Raw genomic sequence first — 18,870 nt, 5'->3', positions numbered from 1 at the left:
ATATAAAAACATATGATGTACCATCAGTATTCCTATCATAATAAAAAATTTCTCAAAAACTTTCCCTTCCCTTATCCTTTCCATCACCAAAATGTTATTCGATTATTATTCCACTCCACGACACATGACAATTATTCTGCTTGCCAAGACATTTTACTTGCTTTCTAAATAATAATGGCTACTTTGTGTACATTTATTTATTATTTATTTAAGCACACACAGTAACTGCACGTGGCATGTGCCACTCTACCAATGTCAGTCTTGAGAAATTTTTAATTGTTACGTGTTTTTATGTAAATAATAAAAAAAATTATTTTTTTAAGTTATTAACTTTTTAACACATATATCCCACCATTGATATAACGATACGTGATGTAGCATCCGTATGACACTCGTATTCAAAAATCTCTCGTCAATCACCGCCCACCAATCCATATATTATCCTTCTCCTTCATCCATGGACCATCTCCACCATCAATAAACACAAACAACACCAACACCAACACCAAACAATCACATCTTAATTTGAATTTCACAACACAATCACTGAATCAATCATCGATGGGAGTGGTGATAATCGACGGAAGCACTGTGAGGGACTTCGTGAGTGACGAGGCCCAGTTCAAGAAGAGCGTCGACGACCAGTTTGCCGCCCTCGACCTCAACAGCGACGGCGTCCTCTCCCGGCCGGAGCTCCGCAAAGCCTTCGAGTCCCTCAGGCTCATCGAGGCCCACTTCGGCATCGACGTGGCCACCCCGCCGGAGCAGCTGACGCAGCTGTACGACTCCATATTCGACAAGTTCGACAGCGACCAGAGTGGGACGGTGGATCTGGAAGAGTTCAGGGAGGAGATGAAGAAGATTATGCTGGCCATCGCCGACGGGCTGGGCTCCTCCCCCATCCAGATGGTTCTGGAGGACGACGACCAGAACTTGCTCAAGAAAGCAGCAGATCTGGAGACTGCCAAGGCCTCTCACTCAATCTCCTCCGCCGGCACTGGCGCTGCTGGCTTGTAGGCTTCTAGTTTCTAGCTAGACTTGCTGGCCTTGTGCCACGTGTGAGTGCTGGCATGGCTCTAGTCTAGCTTAGTGTTCCTCTGTTCTTGTCCTTTATCTTTTCTTTCAAAAGTTTTCCTCTTAATAAGAAACCTGAAAGTCATCGATCGTAATCATAAATAATTTTTTTTTTTAACAAATAATCATAAATAAATTGAATGTTAGTCCTACTCTCCATTGTTCATTGGCCTTATGTTTTGTTATATATTGCTGGATGATAAAATTGATGATGATATCAAATTACGAGATTGGGATTCAAATGTTATTGTCCTTAATATATAACATTTTGATAACCCATTAGTGTACCATTTTAAGTTGTGAGTAATATATAAATTATAAAGGGATCTCAACAAACCATTGACATTTCTTTGAAACAAGTTTAAAATATCACAATATTCATTTTATGTTTTATTCCCCATAAAATGGCGTAGGCAACATCTTCATTAGATCTACCAAACAAGCCAATGAATGGGACAATATAAAATGTGCCCAAGTCAAATGTTGAATTTTTTTTTTTTTAGTACAACGATATATTTTATACTAGAATGAGGAGGAAGTTTAGCTAAATTACATAATAGATAATTTAATTTGACATCAAATTCGTCATTCACGAAATTCAAACTTAAAATTTCTCACTTACAAGTAAAGATAAATATTACTATTGAATGACAAATGTTGATTGTTTTTCAAGTAAAAGAAAAGTGTGTAATACTAGATTAATTAATAATTAAGAAATGAAGGTCAGGAGTAGGAGGTAGAAGTGAAAGTGGGGGATATTTGAACTGACAGGACAGGGCTGGTTCGAGTGACGATATATCAAACATGTTTCCAGCTCTAGGATAGTTAGGTTGAGACTCGACTTAAGAAACCTTCTAGGTGAGAAAGAAACTGAGATGGTATGGATTGGATACAAGAAACTTTTATATATGTAAAACGCTGAGAGGCTGATTTTGTAGATAAAATTTGTAAATTTAATGATAAGTCCCTAATAAGAATGAGTATGTTTTATTAAGATAATAATCTAATTATCAACTTCCATATTATTTAATTTATAATATTTTATCTATAAATTTAATCTCTTTAGTATTATCCTTTGAAATGTCGTTGTAGCGGTATATCTCAAGTAATTTATTATCTCAAAGTCATTGAAAGAAATTTTTTGAAGAAAATTAAGGTTTTATTATAAAATAATTGATAATATAGATAGTAGTTTAATTATTTATAAGCTTATGCAAGGTTCATTATCTCATTAGAGGAAGCCCAGTGTGGGCAAATGCTCTGGGGACAGGGGACAGAACAGGGGCCTGAGGCCCCGTGGACTAGCTCCAGCGTGGGCAAACCCGAGTGAAGGTGGAGGCCCGAGCTCCGGGCCCATGCAGAATTGCCAGCCCGAGAGCCTGAGGCCATGTGACGTTAGCGTTGACGTCAGCCTGGCATCAGGCATTATTTAATTTTTTTTGTGTCAGGCGCGTGCACCCCACTCGCGCGTGGGGGCGCGTCGCCGACACAAAATCAGAAAAAAAAAAAAAAAAAAAAAAAAACTTTTTCAGTTACCGTTGGGAAGCCACGTGGCTTCCCACGGTCTGTTCGATCTCAACAGTTATTTAATTTGGACCATTCGATCTCAACGGTCAAAAAAAATAAAAGTCTTATTTAATATCCACCATTCGATCTGAGATCAACGGTGGATATTAATATGCTTTATAAATAAAAAAATAAAAGAAAAAATAGTTTTCAAATTAAGAAAAGTTACCATTGTGACACGTGGCACAATCTAGAGTGTTGGAATTCATATTTTTTTATATCCAACGGCAGAGATTATTTAATTGAATAAAAATTTAAAAAAAATTGTAAAAAATTCAAAAAAATTCAAAAAAAAATCTGAAATTTTTTTTAAAAAAATTCTTTTTACTTTTCTATAAATACCTTCTCATTATCATCTACCTTACACAACAATTTCATATTTTCTCAACTACTTTCAATCACATTCCTTTCTTTGTCTCAAAGTTTGAATCCATTTTTTTTCAACAAAATGACCACTGGTGCAGGTACGAATTGGTCGCTTATTGAAGATGTTGCGTTGTGTACTAGCTGGGTTGAAGTTACTCATAGTTCGCTTATGGTTAATGAGATGCAATTGCGAGAAATGTGGAGTCTTATTCATACCAATTATCTTGAGAAAATTGGTGGGCAAAGAACCAAAGAATCGATGTCCAGTCGTTGAAAATTACTTAGCCAATCGTTTAGTACGTGGAGAGACGCCTTGTCACAAGCTAGTAGTAATATTCGAAGTGGGGAAAATTACTCGGATCAGGTAACAATATATTATTTATTCGATACCCAAATTTACATTATAATTATTTGTTTGTATTATTTATTTGTTACCTACATAATTTATTATTTATTGTTTGTATTATTTATTTGTTACCTACTTACATTATTATTATGTTGTTTGTATTATTTATTTGATGCTTATTTTTATTATAATTATTTCTTCTCCCACATTGTGTAGGAACTTCAAGCACAAGATTGGTACACTGCCAAAACCAAAAGCAAAAATAAATCATTCAACCGGTGGGAATGTTGGAATATTGTCAAAGATTGTCCTAAATTTAGAGTTGTGCCAGTTGGTCCAGAAGTGCACATGAACAGCACCCATTTACACTCTACACCCGATCATGTCTCGCATGTTCATGAAGATGATGCAGAAGAAGTGCCTGAAACGCCCCTCCCTGAACAAGCATCGGGTTCGACCCGTTATCCAATTAGGCCTCAAGGTAAGAAGGCTTCAAAGAGAAAAGGGAGTGCTTCCAAGAATGATTATGCAAAGTTCATGGAAGAACTTACTTGCCAAGGTGAATTGACTTTGGTGAGGGAACTAGCGAAATATGAGGCTGATAAGGTTAGAGAGGACGCAAAAGCTGCAGCTATTGAGAGAGAATTTCAGGCTAATGAGAGAGAAAGAGAGCTACTTAGGCAAGAAAGGGAACATATTAGAGAAGAAAGACGGGCTCAACGAGATCATGAGATTATGAACACGCCTTTAGAAGGGAAGTCTCCAAATTCTAAATTTTTTTGGAAGTCAAAGACAGCGGACGTGGTGTGAAGGAGGTGTGCAAGAGAAGCGATAGCAAGCCAATGTGGTCCTAGCACCACAAGAGAAGATCATCCTAGCACCACAAATTGGTTAAGTGATGATGAATAGAGTACTTTTTGTAATCGGAGCCCATAATTTTCCAATCACTTTGGGTTGTAATTTATTATTTATTGTTTGTATTATTTATGTTGTTTCCAATTTATTGAATATTTATTCAAATTAATTTGGTAAGTTATTTATACTAAGAGAATATTTATTGAAATGACAAAAACACACCAAATAAAATTACATAAGCATACGGAATAATTAAAAACTCACTAAAAAAATTACATAAACATACCAAATAATAAAACACACCAAATAAAATAACATAAACATACCAAATTCAAAAAAACACACTAAATAAACTTAATTATCTTCAGCTTGTTTCAATGCCCACTAGTGCTCTATCAAGTCAATTTGTCAGGCATTGTGCATGTCTGGCATTTGAAATGCAGTATATCGTTGAATGAGCCTTTCATTGTTACGTCCATCCCTTTGTAATGGCTCATGTTGCATGGGCTCATCGGTGGCGTCATGAGCACAATATATACGTGTTCTTGAATTGTTCATCGTGTCTGGCTCATATTCATCAACGGCTTCATAATCGTACTCATATTCCACAATCATGTTGTGAAGAATGATGCACGTCATCATGATGGATCAAAGCGACTCTACATCAAACAATCTGGCAGCACCCCTGACGATCGCCCAGCGAGCTTGGAGGATACCGAAACAATGCTCCACATCCTTCCTGCACCCCTCTTGACAGCTTGCAAAGTGTTTTTCCTTTGCACTTCGCCGACGTGGCACTGTTTTGACAAATGTTGACCATCACGGGTAAATGCCGTCAGCTAGGTAGTATGGCCCGTCGTACATATGTCCGTTGACCTCATACGTGACTTTTGGTGCCTTTCCTTGCAGGACATCGTTGAATACTGGGGATTGGGTAAGGACGTTGATGTTATTTTGAGCTCTCGGGACCCTGAAAAAGGCGTGCCAAATCCATGTATCAAAAGATGCCACCGCCTCCAGAATAATACTTTTTGCTCATTTTTTGTCCCCATTAGCGCCTTGCCATGCACTTAGACAGTTTTTCCACGTCCAGTGCATACAATCAATGCTTCCAATCATCCCAGGAAAACCACGCATCTCAGTCTTCTTCAACAGCCGTTCCAAGTCCATGTTTGTAAGTTTGCGAATGTACTCAGCGGTGTAGATAGATTTGATTGCTTCGCAAAACCTCATCAGGGACTCAAGAATGGTTGATTTCCCATCCTCGTTATCTCATCCACTTGGTCTGCAGATGCTCCATATGCAAGCATCCGCAAGGCAGCAGTAATTTTTTGCTCAGGCAGTAGACCCATAGCACCAAAATCATCTTTCTTTTGCACAAAGTAAGAATCATGGTTCCAAACAGCAATCATGATTTTGTTGAACAAATGTCGTTCCATTCTAAAACGACGTCTAAAGTACGTATCAGGGAATGTACTATTAGGAACAAAATAATCATCCAACAGTTCCATACCTTGTCGTTGCCTGCTTCTATCAAGGTTTCTGGAACGGTTGGGCCTGCAGATCTGACCCATAGCTTGGACGACTCGACGGGAATGTGAGGCTCTGCCCATTCTTACTTCATCATCTCTCCTACGTTCCTCATCCTCTTCCCTCTTATTTTTTGGCCCCTGGTGATTGAACATTGCTTCTTATTGGTTAAACAATTCTTCTTCTTCTTTATCGAGTTCCCACATCATCCTTGAGGAAGAAGAAGACATTGTAAGAAAGAAACAGAAACTATGAATAATGATACAGATTTTTGTGAAGAAGGAAGCAGAAACTATGAATAATGATAGAGATCTTGAGAAAATTGGTGTGAGATTTGTGAGGATGGATGGTGGATTATATGGAGGATTTAGAAAGGATTAGGTTGTACATAATGCCACGTGGCATGCCATCATTCGTTACAAATCTGATGGAAATCTATCCTCAAAGATTGTGAACAGATTATGACACGTGGCATGCCGTCGTTCGTTAAAAATCTGATGGAAATCTATCCTCAAAGATTGTGAACAGATTATGACACGTGACGCGACGTGATTGGTTAATAATCTTATCAGGAATCCATCACCAATAATTGTATTTTCGGATAATGACACGTGGCATAACGAGTACGATTAAAACATTTATCGGAAATACATCCCCAATAATTGTCTTTTCGGATTTTATGACAAGTGGCGCAACGACAACAATTAAAAATCTTATCCGAAATTACAAATAAAATTATTTTGTATTATTTAATAATACTTCGGATAATGACACGTAGCGCAACGAGAACGATTAAAAATCTTATCCGATATTACAATTAAAATTATTTTGTATTATTTTATAAATAAAAAAAATACTAATATTTTATTGCCTATTGCCAGGGCTATTGAAGTGTAACGGTGGAGATGCAAATGCTATTGCCAGGACTATTACTATTCATTAAGGGCAGTCACTGTTCATTAGGTGGATTGAATAGTGCATAGCCTGGGGGGAGGGCTCCAACGCTGGAGTTGCTCTTAATGTGAGATTTATTCTCCACATACTCGTCACGTTTATGAATTTTAAAGTCCACGTGAACAATACAAATCGTGTGACATACAACACGGCGTAGCCACTAATGGACCAAAATGGCCCCCGTCCCATCCTGCCTTTGTTTTCCTTGCTACTCTAACATATATTGGTGCTACATATCAATCCAATACCCTTAAAATCAAGTGTGTTCTCTATCTTAATTATTTTCTGTTTTAGATCAGACCTCATTTTTCTCTCCATCCCTCTTATTGTGGTGCATTATTTTTCACTTCCTTGTTCTGGTAACCTTTCTTTAGTTATAACTTCCTGAAGACAAGGTTGCTAGTGTTGCAAAGTTCATAAATCGTCGGCATCGGGTTTGGTTTCAGTAATTATATTCGTGAGAATATAAGTACGCTAAACTGGTACCAGACTACATGGACACAAATACTCGAAAGAGATAAATGTCTTGATCGTAAATGTGGTTCGGCCGTCGGAATGCCGATCAATGAAATGTACTTGTGAATATCCAATCATAAAACAAAACTCTGTTTTCAATGTGCTGAGCCTAGTAACTTAGTAACACCTCACTTCGCCGAGAAGGCTGATGAGATGACCTCTGCCAACAAAGACTCGAAAATCCTTCTTAACCGAGACTTGGATAAATAATTAGTTGGCCTCAAAGCAATGCTATCTATCCAAACTGAAGGTGCTCCTCGGTCGGTTGATTCTACGGCACCAGTGATGCCTATGCAAACTGAAGATGTCGCCAATTGCCTTCACAGTGCTGTTTATCCAAACTGAAGATGTGTTGGTGAGAAGAAAAGGGAAAAGGAAAAAATCTCAAGGTTGTTGAGAAGCTTTGCACAAGGCAATTTGTGTGTTGATTTTAAGGGGTCCTGAACAATACACTGAGTCTTGTATTTATAAGGTTGGATATCTGCTTGGCACGACCTGATGGTGTTTGTAGAGTCCAATCAACAATCCAACAATAGGGAACATCATCCTGTATTCAAACTTTATCTCAAGTTTTGCGCATCATATCTCTCTGCCGTTCACTTTCTCCAAGATAATTCAAAGCATATATCTCCCAATTTCTTAAAGATAATGTTGAAAACTTCAAAACTGTAAAGCCTTCCACATGATTAAAGCTTCAAAGCTTTCTTGGAGCCTTATGCACCAATGAAATCGCATCATCTCAAACTTAGACCCACACACCTGCATGCAACCCCATCCTTTGACTATTTATTCTCATCTTTATTTCCTTATTCTATTATCTGACAAACATTCAATCTGCATGCACACTGTTATTTTGATCAGATATGAAAACAAAAGAATATTCTTTCATTCTTTACCAATTTTTATCTCTTCAAAACCCATATGATCACACCCATTGCCATTCCAATTATCTTTTGGTAATCATCAGATACCACCATTACCGAGATAACCTGCATGCATGGTTTAGTTCCGAGCAAATTCGGCCCTTATCCACCTTTGCCATCTTTTGTCTCCATTTCCAACTATTATCTTATGCATGAAATGCATGGAAAATAGTCTCTTAACCCGCCACGTTAGCTTTCAAACCAATCATCATGTAAGTGTAGCAATTCGAACTGGAATTTATCTCCTTTGCTTCCAAAAATATATTTCATAGATAATTACTACGAAAATCTAATAGTAATATCTAGAAAAATATGAAATCCAACAATCTAGAACCCGCTCATTCAACGGTCTCAATTGCTCGGGCCGATATTGTAAAATCGGGTCCAAACAATGGGACAACCTACTATGATACCATAAAGAAAGTTGAGGTTCCACCATTAAACTAATTGGCAATGACTAAGGGTCTGTTGTCCCCAATTTGGTATCTCGTTCATGTCTCTTTACTTATTTCTTGATGTGTCCAATCACTTAACCTCAAACTTAACTCTGTTAACTATTAATAAAATTGAAAAATCAAAACTAAAATCAAAACAGGGAAAACTATTGCCCATCGATATCCACACATACTCCGACAGCAACCTCGACCTTGACCCAAACGCCAACCACCTTTACGTCACTAACAACATCCCTGACGAAGTAAGATTCTCTCCCATCTTTTTTTCCCTCCCCTTCCCTTTCCTCCTATTTGAACTATCACGGTTAAGCCACGCCAGCATCTTATATTAATTTTTTATAGAAAGAGAAAGACAAAATAGAGAATGTGAGAAAAGGTGATGGAAGAGGATGGAAAGATGAAAGGAGAGAATCCTCGCAGTCCGCATGTCACATCCCAGCCCGGGCGCCCACCACATCCTGGGCTCGACTTCACCGTAGCACGATATTGTCCGCTTTGGGCCCCGACCACGCCCTCACGGTTTTGTTTTTAGGAACTCACACACGGTTTTGTTTTTAGGAACTCACACAGTTTTGTTTTTGGGAACTCACATGAGAACTTCCCGGTGGGTCACCCATCCTGTGACATCCCACATCACCCAAGGAAGTGATCCTTATATGTATATTCCCATCCTTACCTAACACGAGGCCTTTTGGGAGCTCACCGGCTTCGGGTTCCTTAGGAACTCCGAAGTTAAGCGAAAAGAGGGCTTGAGCAATCCCATGATGGGTGACCCACTGGCAAGTTGCTCGTGAGTTCCCAAAAATAAAACCGTGAGGGAATGGTAAGCCCAAAGCGGACAATATCGTGCTACGGTGGTGGAGCGGTCCCGGGAAGTGATCTGCCCCGGGCCAAGCTGTGACAAATTGGTATCAGAGCCTAACCCTGGCCGTGGTGTGCCGACGAAGACGTCGGGCCCCTAAGCGGGTGGATTGTGACATCCCACATCACCCAGGGGAGTGATCCTTATATGTATATTCCTATCCTTACCTAGCACGAGGCCTTTTGGGAGCTCACTGGCTTTGGGTTCCTTAGGAACTCCAAAGTTAAGCGAGAAGGGGGCTTGAGCAATCTCATGATGGGTGACCCACTGGGAAATTGCTCGTGAGTTCCCAAAAACAAAATCGTGAGGGAATGGTAATCCCAAAGAGGACAATATCGTGCTACGGTGGTGGAGCGGTCCCTGGAAGTGATCCGCCCCGGGCTAGGATGTGACACATCCTGGAAATGCTCTCGCACGAACTCACTTAACTTCGGAGTTCCTGCGAAATCCGAAGCCAGTAAGCTCTCAAAAGGCCTCGTGCTAGGTAGAGATGAGAATATACATATAAGGCTTAGAGGATCCATTCCTCGTCGGCACACATCTGGCCAGGGATTGGCTCTGATACCAAATTGTTACATCCAAGGCTTGACTCCACCGTAGCACGATATTGTCCTCTTTGAGCCCCAACCACGCCCTCACAATTTTGTCTTGGGAACTCACACGAGAACTTCCCAGTAGGTCACCCATCCTAGAAATACTCTCGCGCGAACTCACTTAACTTCGGAATTCCTACAGAACCCGAAGCGAGTGAGCTCCCAAAAAGCCTCGTGCTAGGTAGAGATGGGAATATATATATATATATATATATATATATATATATATATATATATATATATATATATATATATATATATATATAAGGCTTAGAGGATCCACTCCTCTGGGCAATGTGGGATGTAACACCGCAAAGCTTCATCTCCTATAAATTAAATCTTAAATCCTAACAATATAGTATATCTAGGATTTGACCTATCATACTCTGAATATAATAGATTAGAATTTCATAATTATCATGAACCCTCTTTAGAGCACTTCCAGTGTGCTCTTTTGCCCTGTGGGCAAGCTCCATTTGCAATCTAATCCCTTCCCAAACTAGCTCCAGCCCATTCGGGCAATTGAGCTAAGAGGAAACCCGTGGGAAAGGGTAGGCGGGAGTTCAAGGCCCAAGTGCCTAAGAGGGAGTGATGTTGACATCAGCCACGTTATAAAAAATTTGCGTCAGGCGCGTGGGGGCACTTCTCAGGCATATTTTTAGACGATGGGGCTCGCATGTCAGCCTCACTCAATCACTTTGAATCTGGACCGTTTAATTTCTCGATCAACGGTCCAATTTTTTAGGCTTTAAAAAAAATTAGAAAAAGAAAAAAATCATAAATGTTTGGGTGCCCATGTGTCTTATTTTGGACTGTTAGATTTTTTTTGTAATACGACGGTCCAAATTAATTAAGTTAATAATTAAAAAAAAAACTAATTAAAAATCCAAAGAAAGTTTTAAAAAAGAATTATAATTTTTTTTTATAAATATGTTACCATTTTCTCCCACCTTATACCACATTTCAATATTTTTAACGATTCTAAATAGGTAAGGACATGTCGCGTGATGAAATTGATTAAAAATCTTATTGAAATCTATTCACAAAAATGGTACTTTCGAATAATGACACATGGTGTGACGAGATTGGTTAAAAATTTTATTCAAAATTTAAATTTAAAATTTTTATTATTTTATAAAATAAAAAATAGTAATATTTTATTGCCTATTGTCATGGCTATTTAGTTTAGAGGTGGAGATGCAAAAGGCAATTACTGTTCATTAAAGGTAGTTACTATTCACTCGAGGGGATTCAATTGCCAATTGCCATAGGAAGCCCTTACACACTGGAATTACTCTTAGCATCCCAATCACAGGCACACTAACTAGACCTTTGCCTACCTCTTGTTATCAAGGAAAGTTATAATTTGAAGATGGGAGAGGCTTTGCTGACGGTAAGTAAGGTCATCTCCAACCGAAAGCTGAGCTATAATTCTATGTAGCCCACTAGGCCACTTATTTGGCCAAATAAGCATCAAGCTGGCCATATGTAGCCCACCTCTTAGCCCTTTTTTGTTGTTGGGAGGGGGGGTGAGCTCCTCAGTTGCAATAATTGATTCAAATTCAACGGCTAAATTTAAAAACTTCCAAATGTAGTTTAATTAAATTAATTAATAAACTTAAAATATAAACTTAAAACTAATAAATTATTAAGGGAGTTATGTTTAGCCCTTTAAGTTGGAGGATGTGGTATATGAGTATAACATGATACTATTCATTTAAAAATAACATTTTGCAGAGTTATAATTATGGACGGGGCTATATTTAGCTATTTTAGTTAGAGATGGCGTAAGAGTAAGAGTAGCCGTTGGTGGAATGGAGCTTGCTACCATGGGTGACTGTCTGGGTTGCTGACGCGGGGGAGATATAAAGCAGACACTAAATTGGAGAACTCGTTGTCAATGCAAATTTTCGTTGTCTCTAGTTTTGACGAAAATGTATCTGCAAAATAATCAACACCTTTGATCAAGGACCTAAGCCTCACGAGCCCGTGAGATGGGGGAGTTAGGCCAATGGATCTTCGATGCCTAAGTTAGTTTCTCTTAGAAGAGTACAGTGTTTAGGGCTTTTAGGGGTAGCAAAAGTTTACCAAAAATTGGTAGAATTTGGGGAATATATAGGAGGAGAGGGCGGCCATAGTGGTAGGGTCTTACCCTACACATGGCGGCATCCTATTGGCCAAGGTTTTATGGAGAAATATTCTCAAGATATTAAATAGGAAATAATATCTTGAGATAATGAAGTAAGTATCCTTAATTGATTTAAATAGGGATTACTTACTTAAATGGAGTCAATCTTCAATTAGGATGTATTAAAGATAGGATTTGGGTAATTAATCCTTATTTTAATGTTTTGACTTTTCCTTGCCAATGGTAAGTGAGTTGTGGGCAATCGTATTCAGCTGCAGGGACTTTCAGGGGTGTGAGCTGCGCATGAGAGTATATGAGAAGCCTACCCATTTAACAAGGGCAATCTTGTCTTTCTAGAGAAAAAGTTCATATGTCACCTTTAGAATATTTGGGATTATTTTAGGCTCCACACCCGCAACAATTGGCAGTATAGGAAGTAACCCAATTACTTATAAGCACATGTAATGTCCCTTTTCGCATCAGTGTGAGATTTATTCTCAATACTTTCTTACACATGTATCATAGTCTTTTGGAATAAGCTTTCCTATACATCATTTGTCATGCTTGTAATTGTTTCTGAAAAATTACAAACGCTTTCTAATAAGTATAAATTCTTTTGGTTTCATGTTACATAAAAAATTGAAAGTGCTTTTGATCATATATATACTTTTTTGAAGAAACAAATATCATATACTTTTTTTCCAAGGCACTTCAACTCCAGCGTGTTTCTAATGAAACCACTTCTAGAAAAAAGTTTAGTTATTAACAAATATGCTTACTACATAAACAATCTCGAAGAGCATTGACTTGTAATACAAACAAAGTAACATGAAACGTGCCTACCTTCACAGAGATTTTTCAATGTGCTGGAATACAGGCGATATGTCATATGTTATTATATAAGACTAACTCCAATGATCGGGTTTAAAACTTAAATTTTTAGCCCATAAAATTTAGGTTCTAACGTAGAAATAGTTTTTCTCCTCTAATGTTTTGGATTAAAATTTTAGCCCGAGATGATTAAATAATAATTTTACTCTGATGTTTTTGGTAACTTTTTTGAAAAGTACAATTTATATAGATTATCCTAATTTATTTTGATGAACATTTAACCTAAAAATATTTAAATTTTGATAAATAATGAAAATTACTAACCTTACCTTATTCTTACACATATGCTGTGACATCCCACATCGCCCAGGGGAGTGATCCTTAAATGTATATGCCTATCCTTACCTAGCGCGAGGCCTTTTGGGAGCTCACTGGCTTCAGGTTCCGTAGGATGGGTGATCCACTGGGAAGTTGCTCGTGAGTTCCCAAAAATAAAACCGTGAGGGAATGGTAAGCCCAAAGCGGACAATATCGCGAGTGATCCTTAAATGTATATTCTCATCCCTACCTAGCGCGAGGCCTTTTGAGAGCTCACTGGTTTCGGGTTCCGTAGGAACTCCGAAGTTAAGCGAGAAGGGGGCTAGAGCAATCCCATGATGGATGACCCACTAAGAAGTTGCTCGTGAGTTCCCAAAAACAAAACCGTGAGGGAATGGTAAGCCCAAAGCGGACTATGCTACGGTGGTGGAGCGGGCCAGGGAAGTGATTCACCCCTGGCCGAGATGTGACAAATTGGTATCAAAGCCTAACCCTGGCTGTGGTGTGCCGACGAGAACGTCGGGCCCCTAAGGGGGGTGGATTGTGACATCCCACATCACCCAGGGGAGTGATCCTTAAATGTATATTCTCATCCCTACCTAGCGCGAGGTCTTTTGGGAGCTCACTGGCTTCGGGTTCCGTAAGAACTCCGAAGTTAAGCGAGAATGGGGCTAGAGCAATCCCATGATGGGTGACCCACTGGGAAGTTGCTCGTGAGTTCCCAAAAACAAAACCGTGAGGGAATGGTAAGCCCGAAGCGGACAATATCATGCTACGGTGGTGGAGCGGGCCCGAGAAGTGATCCGCCCCGGGCCGAGATGTGACATATGCACCACATGAAAGAACAAGATAAACCGCACAACATAACCCATTCGTAAACACAAATACATAGGTGCATAGAAAGAAAAAAAGAAGAAGAATTGTTTGAACAATAACATAGGTATTTATAGTTCATGGGTGAATTTTAATTTAAATAATTTTTTAATTGTTTTAACCGTTGAATTTAATTTTTGCTGTTAGATTTGTGCAATTTCAATCTCAACGGTTGGATTAAATGTATTTATTATTTTTATTTTTTAAAATTGAAGTTGGACCATTGGTTGAACCAACGGACAACCACGAGGGTCATCCAATAAAAAAAATTAGTTGTTGGTTTTTCCTCAAGTGGCCAACGATGTCATCAACTGGGTCTCAATAACTAACCTTGACTTATTTTCCGGGTCAAATTTTCCCCAAAAAAAAAAAAAAATTGATCCAAAATATATTTTAGCCCAATGATTGAAGAAGCTTAAGAGTGAGTTTAAAACCCTTTTTTTTTTTTTTCTTTTTTTTCTTTTTTTGTAACAAAAGATATTATCTACACTAAGGGAGTGGGGGAGTGGGTTTAAGCCTTATAGCGGGCTTACCAAAATAAAATGGTTCAACTTTGCTTTTGGCGAGAATCGATCTCTTACTTACAAGTGAGGAAGAATACCATTAAACCATAGGACTAAGTATACGAGTGAGATTAAAACTTAAAATTTTGAGTTTTAACAAAATTATTTTTTTCAAATATCCATAATTGATATTTGACACATTTGCTCGTGTTCAGAAACACTGGAAAATCCCCTCTACTTCCAATGGATTTGAGGGAACTCGGGTTAGGTGGGAGGAAAAACGTAATGACGAGAATGCCCTCATATCAGCAAGCCCAAATCCAAAGGAAGATCCAAGAAGTAGTCCCCACTGCACTGCTGCCTGGTGGTGAGTGGGACGTCCCTGGCCGCCTCCTCCCTCCTCTTCCTTCCTCTGCATTTTCCAAAAATTGCCAGAAAAAATTACCAAAAATTGGTGAATATCAGATTATGGATGATCACCATCAGCAGACGTTCTGGTGCCACGAGTGCGACATGAGCGTGAGCCTCCTGCCTTTGCCCGCTTCTTTTTCCCGGGAGAGGGAGAGGGAGAGGCAGAGGGACACTCTTCTCTGCCCTCACTGCTTCAGCGACCTCTTGGAGCTCATGGATTCTGATTCTCTTCAGCACGACTCCCTCATCCTCCAACCGCCACCACACCAGCCACATCCCCACAGCGATAACTACCTCCTCAACAGCCCATTCCTCCATCGACTCATCCACCACCTCTCCACCCACCCCATCAACCACGACGACCTCCTCCCTTCTGCCACCGCCTCTTCCTCCTCCGTTCCCTCTTCCTCCCTCCCTGCCTCCAGGGCCTCTGTCGACTCCATCCCCACCCTTAAGATCACCTCCTCCATGCTCGATCGTGACCCTCTTCTCCTCTGCGCCGTCTGCAAGGAGCAATTTCACCACTCCGTCGACGCCAAGCAGCTTCCTTGCAACCATCTGTACCACCCCCACTGCATTCTCCCATGGCTCTCTTCCCACAGCTCTTGCCCTCTCTGCCGCTTCCAGCTCCCCACCGAAACTCAGCACCACCAGCTTCAGCTTGGCCACCATACCCCCTTGCGCTTCAACTTCGACAATGACCACGACGAGGACCTCAACGATTGGTTTACGGAATATGGGTCCTCCTCCTCCTATGGAACCAGTCTCCGTCTCAACTACATTTCGGCCGGTGGAAGACACATGGCCAACCAAGCACATTTGGGTCCTGCTGCAGCCCCCAATTTCAATGCCAATGCCGATACTTCTTTCAACGGTTGGTTTGCTTTCCTTTTCATTATCTTTGTCGTTAATCAAATCTTATATTGTTGTTGTCTGCTCTCTGCTGTATGTGTGTTGTATTGTATTAAGTTGTGAATTGCATTGCCCTTTGCTTGCATTCTCATATCATCAATCTCTCTCATGTCTCTCAACACCCAGCTTCTTCTTTCAGCTTACTGAGTTTCTTTGATTGCTTTCTGCTCTGTACTTTACTAATCAAACAAATCAACGGTCTTATAGCTTTCAGCAAGCATGTGCATATCTTCTAGTCGTAATTAGCAGTTCCAAAAAACAAAGCCACCGTTTCAGACAAGTCTTTGAAGAAAGTTGAGGTTCCACCATAAAACACATTGGCAATATGAGGAGTAGCCCAACCTCTTATTAGCATTCATTCTCAACAGTCTTAACATGGACAATTGGAGATACATACACCCATTCACTACATTGCATCTAAAATTTTACAATACTTTTAAAGGAATAAAATTTAGTGAGCGTTGCTAGTTCGTTGGCTACCAAAGACTCATATTCATATCAATGAGAACATTATTGTTTTAGATAGTTTCCAACAGTTTCCTCCACGATTTACTATACTACATTGAGATTCTTGGATATAGAGAAGCAAAAATCATTGGCCTTTTAAGTAATTAACATTACTGGTGTATTGGTGTTTATAAATTATAAAGCTATGATTAAAACTAGAAAAGAGTTGATTTTTATGCAGGATTACTGTGTTGTAGGGTTAGAATACAATGGTAAACAATATTATGCATGGGTATGGACAACATTTTCCTGGGTTCCATTTTAGATCATACCAAAGATTATGCTTCCAGTGAAGTCAAGTCTCTGCGACTGCCAGTTGAGCTCATTTTGACTGTTTTGTGTGGGTGGCTTGAGTGTTATTCTTCTTCAAGCTGTTTCCTAGATGCTCCCTTCTTTAGCTTTGTAACTTGTTAGTACTATAATGCCCAATTTATCATGGCTGAAACCTATGATCAGTGGTCAATGGTCTAGTCTGTTTACTTTCTTTTTCCTTTGGGATGCCTTTACAGGGTCTGTCCTAGAGACTTGTAAAGAAATCTACATCATTAAGAAATGACAATTGGTCAAAAAGAAAAAAAAATTAAACTTATAAAAGAAATATTTTATTGAGTTTCAAAAGTTGAACCTTAAGCCTAGGGAGATTACATGGTAAAAATTCTGATCATTGGATAAGCATACTGGGAACATATACTAATGTACTGGTTTAACATGGGAAGAAGATTCAGGTAACCTCCAAATTGAGAAGTTGTAGGGGGAAATTATATCTGTAGAGTTGAAGAAATAACTCTACTAGAAAACCATGGAAAATTTGGAATTTGATGGATTGCATTTCGTAATATTTTGCACCTTTCTCTTTTGAAAAAAAGGACCTCTTTACAATGACCAAGAATGCTTTTTTCACATTTCTTTTTCTGTTCACAATCACATATATAGTAAATTATTTTTTTGAAACTCCTCCCTCAATGTGGGATTCCATGACCTGCTGGTCCCCCACTGAGGCCTGTCCTGTGCCTATCGGATTTCTTGCTGAGGCAGGGCATGAGTTTAGGCTCCTATTAGATTGCTAAGAACCTTGAACAGCTTGGAGTACACTTTTGTGGTCTGATATGCTCTTGGATTGTTAGGAGAAAGTTAATGTCATCGGCCATTTAGAAAGGCCTTGGTTTAAGGGTTTACTAAAGCCATTTTATTTTGCTTGGGTTTAGTAGTGCAACTATGCCTAGTTGCCCACCCACCTGTACTATTTTTCCGCCCACCTTATACTGATTTGGCATCCATATTTTAGTTTTATGAGTGCTACTATACTTAAACCACAAGTGCCGGATAGTTATATCATTTTTCATTTTAATGAGCTAGTCTTTTCCATTTTGCCTCTATCACACTTGGCTATTCTTTTTGCAATCAACAAATTTCTACCCGTCATTGTGGTTCGTGTGTTTATATATTGAAGTCTGTACTGGGAGGATTTTCTAACAGGACATATTCAGAATTTGGGATTAGTATATTCAAGGTAACATAAGTTGCCTCGTGTACCACTTTCAAGGTTCTGGCAAGTGCAGCCTGAAGTTGGGGCGAAATCTTGTTTTCTTTATTTTGCTTTATTATTGTAGTAGTTTTACTCCAGTAAAAAACAAGACATTGAAATTGTCTGCATGGGGAATCTTTCGGAACATATCCAGCCTAGCTTTCTATGCATAAATGGTGATGGCCTGAGTGGGGATTACTATTTATGTCACCTGAGATACATTTTATCAAATTTGAAAAGCTAAAAGAGCAAGTGTTGTAGTTTGTAGATTTAACTAATGTATCTATTTGAACAAGTGAATGCAGGGAATTTATAGCAGAAGTGTTTGAGGAATGTTGATTGTCTTGATAAAACTCAAGTGTAAATCTGCAGAGGATTGTTCCTTGGTGTAGGTCAACTGTCCCCATCTCCCCCTTTCAGAGCTTGGGGTTCAATTTTCAGTTAATAAATGGAAGGATTGTCCGCCTCTTTGGTTTGGTGATGCATGAAATCAAAGTTGTTTTGAAGCGGTGGAGTTTGTGAGGTGCCTGTGGTGATGTGTGTTGTGGACGTGAAGCAGCTTATCCACCCAGGAACGCAACTTCTGTTTTAACAATCCACGGCTCTATATTGTGGCCGCCGCCTTTTTTTTTTTGTTTCTGTCTTCTTCTTTTCCTTTATTCTTTAGATTTTCCGAGCCTAAGCCTCTTAGAATTAAATGTGCTAGTATGTTTTTTGGCTAAGAGGATGATTGAAAAAGGTGAATGGATGACTGTTTGGATTTGACGATTTCCAATTTTTCCATTAGAAATGTGATATGAATGGAGAAAAACCGTTAAAAAG

The 18,870-nt window shown here is 39.1% G+C and overlaps 2 protein-coding genes across 2 annotated transcripts; both read left to right on the top strand.

Moving 5' to 3' along the window:
- The first annotated feature begins 421 nt into the window (after positions 1–421).
- LOC137748207 (calmodulin-like protein 6) lies at positions 422–1,349 on the top strand. Its single transcript, XM_068488319.1, has one exon. It carries the CDS (start codon positions 562–564, stop codon positions 1,015–1,017), a length of 456 nt encoding a protein of 151 aa, XP_068344420.1. The 5' UTR covers positions 422–561; the 3' UTR covers positions 1,018–1,349.
- A 13,559-nt stretch (positions 1,350–14,908) lies between these two features.
- LOC137747487 (uncharacterized) lies at positions 14,909–18,781 on the top strand. The gene is made up of 2 exons (XM_068487602.1): positions 14,909–15,978; positions 18,354–18,781. The coding sequence occupies exons 1-2, from the start codon at positions 14,937–14,939 to the stop codon at positions 18,362–18,364; spliced, it is 1,053 nt and encodes a 350-aa protein (XP_068343703.1). The 5' UTR covers positions 14,909–14,936; the 3' UTR covers positions 18,365–18,781.
- Positions 18,782–18,870: the final 89 nt, after the last annotated feature.

Source organism: Pyrus communis, chromosome 10 (assembly GCF_963583255.1).
Source record: "Pyrus communis chromosome 10, drPyrComm1.1, whole genome shotgun sequence".
Taxonomy (NCBI): domain Eukaryota; kingdom Viridiplantae; phylum Streptophyta; class Magnoliopsida; order Rosales; family Rosaceae; genus Pyrus; species Pyrus communis.
The sequence above is the reverse complement of the archived record's forward strand: the minus strand, read 5'-3'. Positions and strand labels throughout refer to the sequence as shown.

Coding starts and splice junctions, on each gene's coding strand:
- LOC137748207 (XM_068488319.1), top strand. CDS start 562: ATGGGAGTGGTGATAATCGACGGAAGCACTGTGAGGGACTTCGTGAGT.
- LOC137747487 (XM_068487602.1), top strand. CDS start 14,937: ATGGATTTGAGGGAACTCGGGTTAGGTGGGAGGAAAAACGTAATGACG.